General features: G+C 42.7%; 1 protein-coding gene across 1 annotated transcript in view; it reads right to left on the bottom strand.

Annotated features, from left to right (window-relative positions):
* LOC128699706 (neuronal PAS domain-containing protein 2-like) overlaps window positions 1-767 on the bottom strand; it is a 689,714-nt gene extending 688,947 nt beyond the window's left edge. The window contains exon 1 of the mRNA XM_070099405.1: window positions 433-767. Coding sequence (XP_069955506.1) covers window positions 433-596 — 164 coding nt within the window. The 5' untranslated portion in view covers window positions 597-767. The remainder of the gene's footprint in view (window positions 1-432) is intronic.
* Window positions 768-17,894: the final 17,127 nt, after the last annotated feature.

Here is a 17,894-nt window from a genome sequence, read left to right as displayed (position 1 = left end):
GACAAAAGCAACTTTGTGTATAGGCCTGACAAAAACAACTTTGTGTGTAGGCCTGGCAAAACAACTGTATGAAGACCTAGCAAAAACAACCTTAAGTATAGGCCATCCAGAAACAATCAACCTTGTGTAGCTCTAACAATCACCACAACCTTGTTTGCAAGCCTTGCAGAAACAACAACGTTGAATACAGACCAGACAGCAATAATGTCAATAAATAATTTGAAAATTAAACAAATAAGAAAACATTTCAACATTTGTTTTTAATTACTGATGCTTGTTCCGTAGTATAATGTACACACCCAAAAGGAGCTTCATTTTCTATTTCGAATTTTATATATTTTTTATCTGGAGAATGACAATTTATTTGTTGAGTATAACTGTAATATTATAAGGTTATAATATTCTCGCTGCAGCATCTAGCCACAAACATACCTTGGATATTTGTGTTCCCCACGCATACTGGCGCTTGTTGAGGTTGTCTGAGGTACTGTGGCTGCTACAGTTGTACTAGTACTACTAGTACTGGTGTTAGTACCACCTGTAGCAATACTAGAGTGAGTATCATCTGTGTCTTCCTGCTCATCCCTTGCATTCATCACTGTAAGATCCACATATCCCTCTAAATATACGATATATCCAGGTTAATACTCATCATCAGCCATCAGGAATCAGCTGTGAATATATATAAATCTCTACGGGATTAGTTAATAGAGCACTAAATAAGGTGTAGAACACAGAGATGAGCTGCAGCCGTGCACAACACTCGACCAACCTTCCTCAACTGACCTTCAGCAGAGCCTCGTGACAACACATACTCTGCTTCGCCGCGTTTGGTGGGAGATTTTGTTGGCGCTGAATACTTGCTTATGTGATACACTGCTTACTCTCGCTGCACTCCCACCGTCCCATTATATTTACGCTGTTGACTTTAGTGTAAATTATATATATATATATATATATATATATATATATATATATATATATATATATATATATATATATATATATATATATATGATGGTGTGGGTGCCTCAGAGGGAGTAGAATGAAATTAGCTCTGAGGCACCCAAATTTTAATTTGTCTAATGTATCTTAAATTCTAACCAAATTTTATTAATTGTAAATGAATCCAATTTGTATAACCCAAAAGTGATATCATATTATTTTAAAACGTATTATTAATGAAACTAGTTTCTATTATATTCCTTTCGACCATGAACTTCTGTTATTCTGTTTTGTCACAGTGGTTATTCTGCATATTGTGTTATTACCTGTTTACTGTGATCTTATTTTCAATAGAGCCTACTAGACTGGAGAATACACTAGACCTCATCTTCACTAACAATGATGATCTGAAAAGAAATGTCACCATATCAAAAACAATATACTCAGATCACAACATAATTGAGGTTCAGTCATGTATGCGTGGAGCCCCAGACCGACATAATGAGATTAATCACGAGGGAGCATTCACCAAATTCAACTTCAATAACAAAAACATAAAGTGGGACCAAGTAAACCAAGTCCTAACCGATATAAGCTGGGAAGATATACTAAGCAACACTGACCCCAACTTATGCCTAGAACAGATTAACTCGGTGGCACTCGATGTATGCACAAGGCTTATTCCTCTAAGAAAAAGGAGGAGTAGATGTAAAACAGAAAGAGACAGGCGCTCCCTTTACAGGCGACGGAAAAGAATAACAGAGCGGCTAAAAGAGGTCAATATATCTGAAATGCGTAGGGAGACACTGGTCAGAGAAATAGCAAGCATCGAACTTAAGCTAAAAGAATCCTTTAGGAGTCAGGAATCGCGGGAAGAACTAAAAGCCATAAATGAAATCGAAAGAAACCCAAAGTATTTCTTCTCCTATGCCAAATCAAAATCGAGAACAACGTCCAGTATTGGGCCCCTACTTAAACAAGATGGGTCCTACACAGATGACAGCAAGGAAATGAGTGAGCTACTCAAGTCCCAATATGACTCAGTTTTTAGCAAGCCGCTAACCAGACTGAGAGTCGAAGATCAAAATGAATTTTTATGAGAGAGCCACAAAATTTGATTAACACAAGCCTATCCGATGTTATCCTGACGCCAAATGACTTCGAACAGGCGATAAATGACATGCCCATGCACTCTGCCCCAGGGCCAGACTCATGGAACTCTGTGTTCATCAAGAACTGCAAGAAGCCCCTATCACGAGCCTTTTCCATCCTATGGAGAGGGAGCATGGACACGGGGGTCGTCCCACAGTTACTAAAAACAACAGACATAGCCCCACTCCACAAAGGGGGCAGTAAAGCAACAGCAAAGAACTACAGACCAATAGCACTAACATCCCATATCATAAAAATCTTTGAAAGGGTCCTAAGAAGCAAGATCACCACCCATCTAGAAACCCATCAGTTACACAACCCAGGGCAACATGGATTTAGAACAGGTCGCTCCTGTCTGTCTCAACTATTGGATCACTACGACAAGGTCCTAAATGCACTAGAAGACAAAAAGAATGCAGATGTAATATATACAGACTTTGCAAAAGCCTTCGACAAGTGTGACCATGGCGTAATAGCGCACAAAATGCGTGCTAAAGGAATAACAGGAAAAGTCGGTCGATGGATCTATAATTTCCTCACTAACAGAACACAGAGAGTAGTCGTCAACAGAGTAAAGTCCGAGGCAGCTACGGTGAAAAGCTCTGTTCCACAAGGCACAGTACTCGCTCCCATCTTGTTCCTCATCCTCATATCCGACATAGACAAGGATGTCAGCCACAGCACCGTGTCTTCCTTTGCAGATGACACCCGAATCTGCATGACAGTGTCTTCCATTGCAGACACTGCAAAGCTCCAGGCGGACATCAACCAAATCTTTCAGTGGGCTGCAGAAAACAATATGAAGTTCAACGATGAGAAATTTCAATTACTCAGATATGGTAAACATGAGGAAATTAAATCTTCATCAGAGTACAAAACAAATTCTGGCCACAAAATAGAGCGAAACACCAACGTCAAAGACCTGGGAGTGATCATGTCGGAGGATCTCACCTTCAAGGACCATAACATTGTATCAATCGCATCTGCTAGAAAAATGACAGGATGGATAATGAGAACCTTCAAAACTAGGGAGGCCAAGCCCATGATGACACTCTTCAGGTCACTTGTTCTATCTAGGCTGGAATATTGCTGCACACTAACAGCACCTTTCAAGGCAGGTGAAATTGCCGACCTAGAAAATGTACAGAGAACTTTCACGGCGCGCATAACGGAGATAAAACACCTCAATTATTGGGAGCGCTTGAGGTTCCTAAACCTGTATTCCCTGGAACGCAGGAGGGAGAGATACATGATTATATACACCTGGAAAATCCTAGAGGGACTAGTACCGAACTTGCACACGAAAATCACTCACTACGAAAGCAAAAGACTTGGCAGACGATGCACCATCCCCCCAATGAAAAGCAGGGGTGTCACTAGCACGTTAAGAGACCATACAATAAGTGTCAGGGGCCCGAGACTGTTCAACTGCCTCCCAGCACACATAAGGGGGATTACCAACAGACCCCTGGCAGTCTTCAAGCTGGCACTGGACAAGCACCTAAAGTCAGTTCCGTATCAGCCGGGCTGTGGCTCGTACGTTGGTTTGCATGCAGCCAGCAGCAACAGCCTGGTTGATCAGGCTCTGATCCACCAGGAGGCCTGGTCACAGACCGGGGCGCGGGGGCGTTGACCCCCGGAACTCTCTCCAGGTCAACTCCAGGTAATATATATATATATATATATATATATATATATATATATATATATATATATATATATATATATATAATCAATGCACACAGAAACAAGCTGATATATACAGAGAAAGATCGCAGTCAGCAGGAGTCAATTCTGCTACTGAGACGGGCAAGATTCCCAGGAAGCGCTCTTATCCACTCAGCCACAAATGCCCCATATGCAGGGCAGCCTGGTTCACAAGCCATGTTTCTTTCCCAGCTCGGGCACGTCAGTGAGCCTTAAGTGATCTTTCTCTATTTATACCTGCTTGTTTCTGCGTGACTCATTGATATAAAAATCGCTTGTGAGGTCAGAACATACAGGAGATTGAAATAGCTTGAATCCATGCTTGAGGCTGACTGACCTGCCCGGGCTGGGGAAGAAATATGGCTTGTGAACAAAGCTGCCCAGCTTATGTGGCATTTGTGGCTGAGTGGATGAGAGCTCTGCCTGGGATTCTTGCCAGTCTCATTAGCAGTATCGAGTCCTGCTGACTGCGATCTCTCTCTCTCTCTGTATATATATATACATATTATATATATATACATATAATATATATACACACACACACACACACACACACACATATATATATATATATATATATATATATATATATATATATATATATATATATATATATATATATATATATATAGTGAAAGAATAATGAAATTCCAAGTGCTTGGAATTTCACTATTCTTTCACAGTGGTTGTTTTGCATATTCTGATATCACCTGTTTACTGTGATGTTATTGCGCGCGCGCGCGCACACACACACACACATATATATATATATATATATATATATATATATATATATATATATATATATATATATATATATATATATATATATATTGTGTGTGTGTAAACACCTATTTGTGATTGTAGGTGTCGATTCATAGCTCCTGACCCCGCCTCTTCACTTGTTGCTACAAGGTCTACTCTCTCCCTGCTCCATGAGCTTTATCATACCTCTTCTTAAAACTATGTATGGTTCCTGCCTCCGCTACGTCACTTGCCAGACTATTCCACTTTCTGACAACTCTGTGACTAAAGAAATACTTTCTAACATCCCTTTAACTCATCTAAGTCCTCAACTTCCAATTGTGACCCCTTGTTTCTGTGTCCCATCTCTGGAACATCTTATCACCGTCCACCCTGTCAACTCCTCGCAGTATTTTGTATGTCGTTATCATGTCTTCTCTAACCCTCGTGTCCTCCAGTGTCGTCATGCCAATTTCCCTTAACCTTTATTCGAAGGGCATTCCCCATAGCTCTGGAACTAGTCCTGTTGCTTGACCAGGTGTGGGTTCCAAATTGGTGCTGCATACTCCAATATTGGCCTGACGTCCACGGTGTACAGAGTCTTAAACGATTCCTGACTGAAGTGTCAGAACGCTATTCTCAGGTTTGCCAGGCGCTCATATACTGCAGCACTTATCTGGTTGATGTGCGCCTCAGGAGATGTGCTCGGTATTATACTCACCCCAAGATCCTTTTCCTTGAGTAAGGTTTGCAGTCTTTGGCCACCTAGCCTGTACTCTGCGATCATCTTTGCCTTTCCTCGAACTTTATGACTGCATTTGTAGTTCTGCCTGATCCTCTTCCGATTTAATTCTCCTCATTAACTTCACATCATCTGCAAACAAGGACACTTCTGAGTCTATCCTTTCCGTCATGTCATTCACATATACCGAAAACAGTACAGGTACTAGAACTGACCCCCTGTGGAATCCCGCTCGTCACAGGCACCCACTGTGATACATCGTCACGTACCATGACTCGTTGTTGCCTCCCTGTCAGGTATTCTCTAATCCATTGCAATGCCTTTCCTGTTATGCATGCCTGATCCTCTAGCTTTTGCACTAATCTCTTGTGAGGAACTGTGTCGAAGGCCTTCTTGCAGTCCAAGAAAATGCAGTCTACCCACCCATCTCTTTTGCCTTACTTCTATTACCTTGTCATAAAACTCCAGTAGGTTTGTGACACAGGACTTTCCTTCCCTGATTCTGTGCTGGTTGTCATTTATAAGCTTGTTCTGTTCTAGGTGCTCAACCACTCTCCTTCTGATAATCTTCTCCATGACTTTGCATACTATACACATCAGTGACACTGGCCTGTAGTTTAGTGCCTTAAAAATGGGGACTACATTTGATGTCTTCCATACCTCAGGTAGTTGCCCAGTTTCAGTGGATGTGTTGAAAATTTTTGTTAGTTGCAAACACAGCATCTCTGCTCCCTCACTAAGGACCCACAGAGAGATGTTCTCCGGTCCCATCGCCTTTGAGGTGTCAAGTTCACTTAGCTTCTTCACCTCCTCCTCGGTTGTGTGTATTTCATCCAGCACTTGTTGGTATATACCTTGCTGGTGTATCCCCCTATTCTGATTTCCTGGAGTCCTTTCTGTTTCTACTGTAAATACTTCCTTAAATCTCATGTTGAGCTCCTCACATCTTGGTTGTTTCTTGTGAGCTCCCCACCTTCCTTCCTCAGCTTGATTACTGTTGTCTTCCTTCTGATGTGGCTATACAACAGCTTTGGGTCAGACTTGACTTTCGATGCAATATATTTTTTTTTGTACTGTCGCAGGGCCTCCCTCCTTAACTGTGCATGCTCGTTTCTGACTCTTCAACTAATCTTTTTATTTTCCTGGGTCCTTTGTCTTATGTACTTTTTCTATTCTCTAATGCATTTATTTTTTGCCTCCCTACACCTTTGGGTAAACCAAGGGCTCGTTCTGCCTTCTTGCATTTTGTCACTTACTCTATCATTTTGTTTACTGATTTTCCTACCAATTCTCTTTCCCACTGAACCTCTTTCAGAAAGTTTCTCATGTCTGTGTAGTCCCCCCTTTCGTGGTTTGGCTTTTCCCATCCTTCTACTGTTACCCTCTACACTTGTAACTCTATATATTTAAAGCTCAGAACCATGTGATCACTAGCTCCAAGGAGCCTTTTATGTGTGATATCCTCGATGTCCGAGCTACTCAAGGTAAATACGAGGCCAAGTCTTGCTGTTTCATCCTCCCCTCTCTCTCTGGTAGTGTCCCTAACATGCTGATCCATGAGGTTTTCCAGTACCACATCCATCTTGGCTCTTCATGTTTCGGGACCCCATGTGGCTCCAGGTTTTCCCCCGTCTCCTTTTGATTGAAATCACCCATAACTAGTAGCTTTGCTCTACCCATGTGAGCTCTTCTGGCCACCTCAATTAGTGTGTCCACCATTGCGCTGTTGATTTCTTCATATTCTTTTCTTGGCCTCCTGCATTTCTGTGGCAGGTTGTAGATCACTGCAATGACTACCCTATATCCCCCCCAGATTGAATTGTACCTACTATGTAGTCCCTTTCCCCATTTCGCCCATTCCATCCATTTCCTCAAATCCCCATTTGTTTTTGATGAGCAGTGCAACTCCTCCTGCCCCTCTGCTCCATCTATCTTTCCTCAGGATCTGATATCCGGGTGGGAAGATTGCGTCTGTTATCGTCCCTGTGAGTTTCGTTTCTGCGAGTGCTATAATGTCTGGGGACATCTCCTTGATTCTTTCATGCCACTCCTCACATATTTGTTATTCCATCCGCATTCATATACCAAACCTTCAACTTTTCTAAAAATTGTGATTTGGGGAAAAACGTTAGGATTGGGAGAGCTGGAGACCTGGTGGGAAACTATGGGGGTTGCTGTGGGGGTGGGGGAAGTGGGTACTGTGTGTGGGTTGTGAGTTAGATTGATTGCACTGGGATTGTTGTGGTTGAGGTCCATCTGTGGGTGGTTCTGAGGAAGGTTGTATTTGCTCTTCCTCCTGAGTCTGCATTTTCCTGTTCATCTCTGTGTTTGCCTCTCTTTCCTCCTTGTGTCTTTGTACCCTCTCTTTCAGTTTCTGCCTTGTGTTCTCTGTCTCAGTCAAGGTACTCCTTCTGGTACACTGATGTGTCCCTTATTCGTGCTTTCTCCTGCAGGATCCTGAGCCAATTCCACCTTGAAAATCACTTTGACTAGCCGTTTTGTCAACTGGGTCATGTCATCCTCTCCTATGGCTTTCATGATACTTTCAATCGCTTTTTTCTACCCCTTTCTTGCTTCATAAGTTTCCCCTTCAGCTTCCGGGAGTCCATATACAAAAACTGACCTCTCCCTTTCATCATCCCATTGCATTTTCCTTTGCATCCCCTGAGTCGATTTAGTTGCCTCCATTACAGTGTTCCTTCAATCTCTTCCCTGTCTGATGTCGCTGTGCTCAGTGGTCTGTCGTTTTCTCTTTTCAGCTTTTCCTTGGTACTGCTGTGGTCTGTTAGGGCCTCTGTATATAGCTTAGTTCTTTCATTTTCTTCAGTACCCTCGTTTGTTCCTGATGTGCTCCTCACCTTTTCCTGGGCTCCACGATGATCTGATAGGGCCTCCACATATAGTAAAACTCTTGTGTTCCCTACAGTCCCCTTGTTTGTGACGTAGCAGTTTCCAATGTCATGCCTGTACTGCTCTTTGGTTCCTTGGACTGTTTCAGATTTTTTAGGTCCTCTTCTTAGCTCTGAATCTTAGCTTCTGCTGCTGTGGCTTGTAGCTCCCATTTCCTCATCTCAGCTATCCTCTCCTCCATTTTCTCGTTAAGCTCTTCTAGCATCCTTCCCCACTCTCGTTCCCTTTACATGAGCTCTGTCACCCAATCTTCCATTCCTAGCTCATCCACCAGTCCACTGGTTCTCCGTCTGCTCTTTAACAACCCATTTTTTTGGGGTCATCACAAGAACAACAACTTGTGTTTTTGTGTCGTCATTTGTGATGTACTCACCTAGTTGTGGCTGTAGGGATCGAGTCGCAGCTCCTGGCCCCGCCTCTTCACTGGCTGCTACTAGGTCACTCTTCCTGCTCCATGAGCTCTATCATATCTCTTTATCATACTGTTTGTGTGTGTGTGTGTGTGTGTGTGTGTGTAGTAGTAGTAGATGTGTGGAGGTTTTTGTTGGAGGAAGAGGGGTAGAGAGTGGGAGGGTGAGACAATGGCAGAGGGGGAGAGATGAGGGGAAGGACAGGGGAGTAAGGGGGGAGACGGGGAAAAGAAGAGAGGGAAAGGCAAATGGGGGAAGGGAGGGGGAGAGGAGGGGAGGGATAGGAGGGGGAGGAAGAGGAAGAGGAGAGAGAGCGAGTCAGAGGGAAAGTGAGACAGTAAGAGTGTGAGTGTGAATGTGTGTGTGTACTCACGTATTTGTACTCACCTATTTGTGGTTGCAGGGGTCGAGTCTTAGCTCCTGGCCCCGCCTCTTCACCGGTTGCTACTGGGCCCTCTCTCTCCCCGCTCCATGAGCTTTATCAAACCTTGTCTTAAAACTGTGTATGGTTCCTGCCTCCACTACGTCATTTTCTAGGCTATTCCACTGCCTTACAACTCTATGACTGAAGAAATACTTCCTAATATCTCTCTGACTCATTTTTGTCTTCAACTTCCAACTGTGGCCTCTTGTTTCTGTGTCCCCTCCCTGGAACATCCTGTCTTTGTCCACCTTGCCTATTCCACGCAGTATTTTATATGTCGTTATCATGTCTCCCCTGACCCCCCTGACCTCCAGTGTCGTCAGGCCGATTTCCCTTAATCTTTCTTCATAGGACATTCCCCTTAGCTCTGGAACTAACCTTGTCGCAAACCTTTGTACTTTCTCTAGTTTCTTGATGTGCTTTATCAAGTGCGGGTTCCAAACAGGTGCTGCATACTCCAGTATGGGCCTGACATACACGGTGTACAGTGTCTTGAACGATTCCTTACTAAGGTATCGGAATGCTGTTCTCAGGTTTGCCAGGCGCCCATATGCTGCAGCAGTTATCTGATGTGTGCTTCCGGAGACATGCTCGGTGTTATACTCACCCCAAGATCTTTCTCCTTGAGTGAGGTTTGCAGTCTTTGGCCACCTAGCCTATACTCTGTCTGTGGTCTTCTGTGCCCTTCCCCTATCTTCATGACTTTGCATTTGGTAGGATTAAATTCGAGAAGCCATTTGCTGGACCAGGTGTCCAGTCTGTCCAGGTCTCTTTGAAGTCCTGCCTGGTCCTCATCAGATTTAATTCTCCTCATTAACTTCACATCATCTGCAAACAGGGACACTTCTGAGTCTAACCCTTCCATCATGTCGTTCACATATACCAAAAATAGCACTTGTCCTAGGACCGACCCCTGTGGGACCCCGCTCGTCACAGGTGCCCTGTTACGACTTAATCTTCACCGTAACAATAGGGGCACAAATAACTCCATTTTTTTTGTTAGCTTTATTTTATTACCAATCATTTAGCTTCATTGGTATTTGGTTAGTGAATTAAAATAACCACAAGCAATTATAAATGAAACACTATACAGCAAGAAACCCAATCTTAAGTTCAAATTCTCATTAACAGAGTATGATAAAATAATTTCAATTAATAATCTACTCTTTTAGAAAGGTCTAGGGTAACGAAATAGTTATCTTTTATAAGTGACATGAATTACCAGACTAATGGCAAAGGCAAGACTTTGTATAAAGTTTTAGTTTAAGCTAGGAGCTTTGGGTTGAAGACCCGTACCGAGTCAGAGCTAGGAGCTGACTGACTCACTCAACTACTTCATAGTCAGACTTCAGCTCTGCCAGAAGGCGACGCGTGGCGTCAATTCTAGAACCACCAATTGGTCACTACAGTAGTGGTTACACATTCGTAATACCTAACCTAATAATAATATAATATAATATTATAGTTATAATAATCATGGGGAAAGATATAATATACAATATAATACAATGAGAGTACTTTTGATTCATACTGTACCCGATAATAATATATAGTCGAACCTGCTTTATCTAGCTAGTAATAAAGTGGTTCGCGATATATTATTACAGAACTTATTTTAACCAGGCCTTTTATTTTTGTATATAATGGAGTGAAGTAGGGGCGCGTAACACCTCCCCCCTCGTGACTGACGGTCGCCATTGACTTGTACTCTCTGTGGTGGGTAGCATCTGTCATAGTAGCAGAGGTTGTAACATAGACAGCAGTCCTACATCATCTCCAGCTTTCTCCACAACATAGATGGTCATAAAAGTACCGACTCATACTGTTAAAAATAAATGTATATTAATAAAATTTCAAGGCCTAGAGAGGGCATCAGCAATGAGATTATGTTTTCCTTTTATATGGGAAATGGTAATAGAGAAGGGTTGAATTCTCAAAGCCCAACGAAGTATTCTGGCGTTCTTCGATTTCATAGAATTTATGAAGGTCAAAGGATTATGATCGGAGTACACCGATATCTGATGGGTAGAAGATCCTAAATATACATCAAAATTCTCTAGGCATACAACGAGAGCTAAGGCTTCTTTTTCTATAGTTGAATAATTAATTTGGTGTTTCTTTAACTTAGAAGAAAAATAAGAAACAGGTTGTAATAGGTCAGAATTTGGAGCCTTCTGTAACAATGCGGCTCCCAAAGCATACGCACTGGCATCTATTTGTAAGTGGAATGGTTTATTAAAATCAGGACTTAGCAATACTGGGGAAGAGGATAGTAATCTTTTTAAACGATTAAAAGCAATTTCACAGTCCTGAGTCCATGAAAACTTTGTTTTTGGACTTGTTAATTCAGTTAGGGGAAAAGCTACCTGTGCAAAATTCGGACAGAACCGACGGTAGTAACCGGCAACTCCTAAAAATCTTGAAACGCTTTTCCTATCCTTAGGGGTAGGAAATTCTAAGAGGGCCTTTACTTTGGCGTTCAAAGGAGCGACTTCACCTTGTCCAATCCGAAATCCTAAGTATTTAATTTTCGTCTGGCCAAACTCACACTTGGACAAATTCACTGTAAAATTATGTTTACTTAAGGCGTCAAACAAGGCTTTAAGCTGTCTAAGGTGTTGGGGCCAACTGTCGCTGTATACGACTAAGTCGTCTAAGTAAGCTTCTACTCCGTCCAATCCGCCTGTAAGTATGTTCATAATACGCTGGAACGTAGAGGCCGCGTTACAGAAGCCGAAGGGCATAACGCAATACTTGTATAGGCCACCAGGTATCGTAAAAGCCGATATCTCTTGAGCTCTTGGTGACAACGGGACTTGGTAATACCCTCTTAACAAGTCCAATTTACTGATATACTTAGCTCTCGAGACCTTGTCTATTAAGTCGTCAATTCTGGGTATTGGAAACCCATCAGGCACTGTTACAGCATTGACTTTTCTAAAATCCGTGCACATACGGGAAGTCCCATCTGGTTTGGGGACTAGAATGCACGGGGATGCCCAAGGACTGTTACTTGGTTTTATCAACCCATGTGAGAGTAAGAAGTTCACCTCTGCCTCTAGCTCACCTTGTTTCTTGGGACTCACTCTGTAGGGAGATTGCTTGATTGGAGTAGGTTCTCTGAGAGTAACATCGTGCACACCCAACGTACACGGTTTTGGGACGTCATTGAATAGGTGGAGATTTGCCTTAATCAGGGATTTTATTTCGTGTCCTTTGTCCACTTCCAGATTTATCAGTAGAGAATTTAAATTCTTTAAGGCTGTCGAATTGTTCAGAAGAACTGGTATTCCTATCATTTCATCCGAACTTATTGGAACCCGTTCTTGGTTCAGAGGTGTTATAGTAGAAACTGGTGAAACGATTCCTGAATAGGGTTTAAGTTGGTTAATGTGATACGTCCGTTGTGAGTTCCTCTTCTTCGGCGTCCTTACCAAGTAGTTCACGTCACTTAGGCGCTTCACGATTTCTAAAGGACCTTCAAATTTGGGCTGTAGAGCATGTCCCTGATGAAATCGTTGAACCAGAACTTGATCTTTTGGTTCAAATGAACGAAGTTTAGTTCGACGATCGTATTCCTCCTTCATCTTACTCTGTGCTTGTCGTAAGTTTTCGGCGGCCAATTCTCTAGCTAGGCTCAGGCGTTCTTTCATTAAGGTAGGAGAGCTCCTAAAAGTCGGCGTTTCTTCCCCGGTCCAAGCTTCTTTGAGAACCTGTACTGGTCCTCTAATTTGATGCCCATATATTAACTCAAATGGCGAAAACTTCAAGTTGTCTTGTTCGCTTTCTCTTAGGGCAAACAAGAGTAGTGGAATACCTTCATCCCAATCTTTGGAATACTGTAAACAATAGGACCTCATCATAATCTTCAAAGTTTGATGGAACCTTTCCACCACGCCTTGTGATTGGGGTCGATAGGCCGTCGCGTAAACCGTCTTGACCCCTAACTGAGCCAAGGCTTCACGGAAAAATTTTGAAGTAAAATTCGACCCTTGATCCGATTGAACTTCTCTTGGAAATCCAAAGTGAGAGAAGAACTTAATCAGTGCTCTCACTATTAGGCGAGCATTAATCCTCCTGAGAGGAACTGCTTCCGGGTACCTGGTGACGGTGTCCATGATGGTGAACAGGAACTGGTTGCCCTGCCGAGTCTTGGGTAGCGGGCCGACACAGTCGATCACCAGACGTGAAAAGGGTTCGCCTGTTACTTGTATAGGGTTCAACGGCGCAGGTGGTGGATTATGTGCAGGTTTGCCTACTAGTTGACACACAGAACAGCTTTTTACATACTGTTCCACTTCTTCCTTCATTTTTGGCCATGTGAAGTGCTTAGCAATTTTTCTAAAAGTCTTCTTTTGTCCCAGATGTCCACCTTGAGGACTGTCATGAGCAAACTTACATGCTAAATTTCTAAACGGGGTAGGCAAGACCAGTAGATGATCACTTTTAAGAGATCCTAGTTTCTTTTTCAGTAAGTCCTTCTCCCAATAGTAAGAGCTGTCACTTTTAAGGGCTTCTTCTCCCAACACAGCAAGCTTCCTGAGGTCACTTAAGGAGGGGTCTATTTGGAGTTCTCTTACTAGATCCTCCTTCGAGAATAAATCTATTTCGGAAACCACCGACTTAGGAACTGGTATCGGTTCTGGGTGGATTGTTGGCTCTACACTCGAGCTTTCGTTGAATATGTCTCTTACTCCTACGTCGACGTCGTCCATGACTTCCTCCGATACCAACTGAGAACGCGACTGTTTGGTCATCGCCCGGGTTACTACGCTCAGAGGAAAGAGGGTAGGTTCCGTTCGTCGGGCTTCGATGACGTAATTTTCCTCGGTTGGATTTTCCATAACTATGGGCTCTTTCCATATTCCTTCTTCCGCTAAGTCGTTCCCAATCAATAGGTCTACGTCTTTTATGGGGAAGTTAGTTGGAGACACTCCGATTGACGTCCAGCCTGTAAAAATAGGAGTTTCAACATATAACTTGTACAGGGGTACTCGCGTAGTGGAGCCACCATAAGCTTCCAACAGAGCGTCGAAACCCGTATATGATCTGGCGGGGAATGATAACAGTCCTTCTCTTAATAATGTTAAGTAGGACCCCGTATCCCTAAAAGAATTTACTTGCAACAACTGGCTATCGGTAATTCCTACTTTGCTTTTGGAAAAGTAAGGACTCATAGCTCTTGACAAGTTTGACGATGATACCCATATTCTGCTTAGTCAACTAGGAGGATCTGTTCCTTTTCCTTGGGACAGAGCGTCTACTCTTGGCTCGGACTTCCTTGGATGAGTCGTAGAGGATATGATTTGTGTGGGCAATCTATAGGATGGACTCCTTCCCTGGTCCCTATCACGCTTAAAGCATTGTGATTTGAAATGTCCCAGCTTCGAACAGTACGAACATTTAATTTTTTCCCATGACCTATCTGGTCTATAGGATGGGCTCGATTGAATTTGGTGTTTTACTTCGGGTTTACTTGTTACACGGGAGTGAACGGGTTGGGTAGGTCGCTTACCGAAAGGCTTCGCAGGTTCGGGTCTCGTTGCTGGTTTGATAACCTGGCTGCTTTCAGATTGTACCAACCTCTGGGAAATCTCAAAGTTGTCTGCCAGCGCCGCAGTCTCTAACAACGTCGTTTGCGGATGGCCAACAAGATACTGGCGAACTCCCTCTGGAAAATTTGCATACAAATCTTCTAGTAACATTAATTGTGATAGATCTTTTAAAGTCGTGACCCGAGAAGCTCGACACCAACGTTCAAACGCCACTGCTTTCCCTCGGGCAAAATCTAAATAAGTTTGTCCTGTTTGCCGTTTCATGGAACGAAAAGCTATTTGGTAACTAATAGGGAGCATGTCATATGCTTCTAAAATAGTTCTCTTTACTACGTCGTACTGGACATAAAACTCATATGGTAAGGAGGCGACACAAGACTGCGCCTTTCCATATAGAGATGTGTGCAGCAATGTGGCCCATTTGTCTTTGGGCCAGCCCATTGAACGTGCCTGATTCTCAAAAATTTCAAAGAATTCATCTAAGTCTGTTTCGTTAAACTTAGGTACCATTAGAGCTGCTTTATGCAAGTCAAACCCGGTTACCGTGCTCTTCACGTCTCTTTCTTCCGGAACTCCCTTCTGCTTTGTTTCAAAACGAAACCTTTCACGCCTAAATTCTTCCTCGTTTAGACGTCTTCTAGCTTCGATTTGAGAGTTTTGTAATAGTAATATGCGTTCTATTCTCTCTAGTTGTTCGGACGTGAAATTCCCAAGAGGTAATGACACCGAAGGGAATTCGGGCGTCTTCTCCGGAAGTATTTTGGGACGAGCACCAGTCCTAAAATTATCCCCGTCATTTGACTGAGGGTTCGTTCCAACCACCGATACATACTCCGGGGAAATGAACGGGGGAGAGCTTTGAGACTGGACTGAGTAGTAAGGCCTTGTAAACCCTGGTTCAACTTCATTATTTAAGGCAGTTCCCGTCCGTGGGATTTCTACTTCCTCAAACTGAGAAATAAAACTATCTTCCGAATCTAGTTCTGGCATTGCTTGGATTTTCGGAAATAATCTATCCTTAATTAGGGACCTAAGAGTCTTTGCGCTATGGTATCTATTATAAGGTATATCTAACTGTCTAGCTATTTGCCAACACGTCTGTAATTTTAAAGTGTCAAGAGTAGCCTCTGTTAATTCATCTAATAATGACTTAATTTCTGGATCCATTTTCTTAATTCTCGCAAGGGAGCTTAATTTTAATGCAAAACAAATATGTACTTCAGGGTAAGTAGATCCCGGACAGACAACCCATTTGTTACGACTTAATCTTCACCGTAACAATAGGGGCACAAATAACTCCATTTTTTTTGTTAGCTTTATTTTATTACCAATCATTTAGCTTCATTGGTATTTGGTTAGTGAATTAAAATAACCACAAGTAATTATAAATGAAACACTATACAGCAAGAAACCCAATCTTAAGTTCAAATTCTCATTAACAGAGTATGATAAAATAATTTCAATTAATAATCTACTCTTTTAGAAAGGTCTAGGGTAACGAAATAGTTATCTTTTATAAGTGACATGAATTACCAGACTAATGGCAAAGGCAAGACTTTGTATAAAGTTTTAGTTTAAGCTAGGAGCTTTGGGTTGAAGACCCGTACCGAGTCAGAGCTAGGAGCTGACTGACTCACTCAACTACTTCATAGTCAGACTTCAGCTCTGCCAGAAGGCGACGCGTGGCGTCAATTCTAGAACCACCAATTGGTCACTACAGTAGTGGTTACACATTCGTAATACCTAACCTAATAATAATATAATATAATATTATAGTTATAATAATCATGGGGAAAGATATAATATACAATATAATACAATGAGAGTACTTTTGATTCATACTGTACCCGATAATAATATATAGTCGAACCTGCTTTATCTAGCTAGTAATAAAGTGGTTCGCGATATATTATTACAGAACTTATTTTAACCAGGCCTTTTATTTTTGTATATAATGGAGTGAAGTAGGGGCGCGTAACATGCCCACTGTGATACATCATTACGTACCATGACTCGTTGTTGCCTCCCTGTCAGGTATTCTCTGATCCATTGCAGTGCCCTTCCTGTTATATGCGCCTGATGCTCTAGCTTCTGCACTAATCTCTTGTGAGGAACTGTGTCAAAGGCCTTCTTGCAGTCCAAGAAGATGCAATCAACCCACCCCTCTCTCTCGTGTCTTTCTTCTGTTATTTTATCATAAAACTCCAGAAGGTTTGTGACACAGGATTTGCCTTCCATGAATCCGTGCTGGTTGGCATTTATACTCTTGTTCCGTTCCAGGTGCTCCACCACTCTCCTCCTAATAATCTTCTCCATAACTTTGCATACTATACACGTCAATGACACAGGTCTATAGTTTAGTGCCTCTTTTCTGTCTCCTTTTTTAAAAATGGAAACTACATTTGCCGTCTTCCATACCTCAGGTAGTTGCCCAGTTTCCAGGGACGTGTTGAAGATTGTGGTAAGTGGCACGCACAACATATCTGCTCCCTCTCTAAGGACCCACGGAGAGATGTCCGGTCCCATTGCCTTTGAGGTATCGATGTCCCTTAGCAGTTTCTTCACCTCCTCCTCATCTGTATGTATGTCGTCCAACACTTGTTGGTGTATTCCTTGCTGATGTCCCCATCTGATCTGTCCCCCCATAGTCCTTCCTGTCTCTACTGTAAATACTTCCTTAAATCTCGTGTTGAGCTCCTCACATACCTCTTGATCGTTTCTTGTGAGTTCTCCACCTTCTTTCCTCAGCCTTATCACCTGGTCCTTGACTGTTGTCTTCCTCCTAATGTGGCTATACAGCAGTTTCGGGTCAGATTTGACTTTCGATGCTATGTCGTTTTCATACTGTCGCTGGGCCTCCCTCCTTATCTGTGCATACTCGTTTCTGGCTCTTCTACTAATCTCCTTGTTTTCCTGGGTCCTATGCCTCCTGTACATTTTCCATTCTCTGTTGCACTTAGTTTTTGCCTCCCTACACCTTCGGGTAAACCAAGGACTCGTTTTGGTCTTCCTATTATTTCTGTTTCCCTTGGGAACAAACCTTTCCTCTGCCTCCTTGCACTTTGTTGCCACATATTCCATCATCTCGTTTACTGATTTTCCTACCAGTTCTCTGTCCCACTGAACCTCCTGCAGGAAGTTTCTCATACCTGTGTAGTCCCCCATTTTATAGTTTGGCCTGTCCCCTTCAGTTCCTGTTACCTTCTCCACTTGTAACTCTACTATATAATCAAAACTCAGAACCACGTGATCGCTAGCTCCAAGGGGCCTCTCGTAAGTGATGTCCTCAATGTCTGAACTGCTCA

The sequence above is a fragment of the Cherax quadricarinatus genome, chromosome 67, assembly GCF_038502225.1.
Source record: "Cherax quadricarinatus isolate ZL_2023a chromosome 67, ASM3850222v1, whole genome shotgun sequence".
Lineage (NCBI taxonomy): Eukaryota > Metazoa > Arthropoda > Malacostraca > Decapoda > Parastacidae > Cherax > Cherax quadricarinatus.
This window is presented reverse-complemented; position numbering and strand designations above follow the sequence as displayed.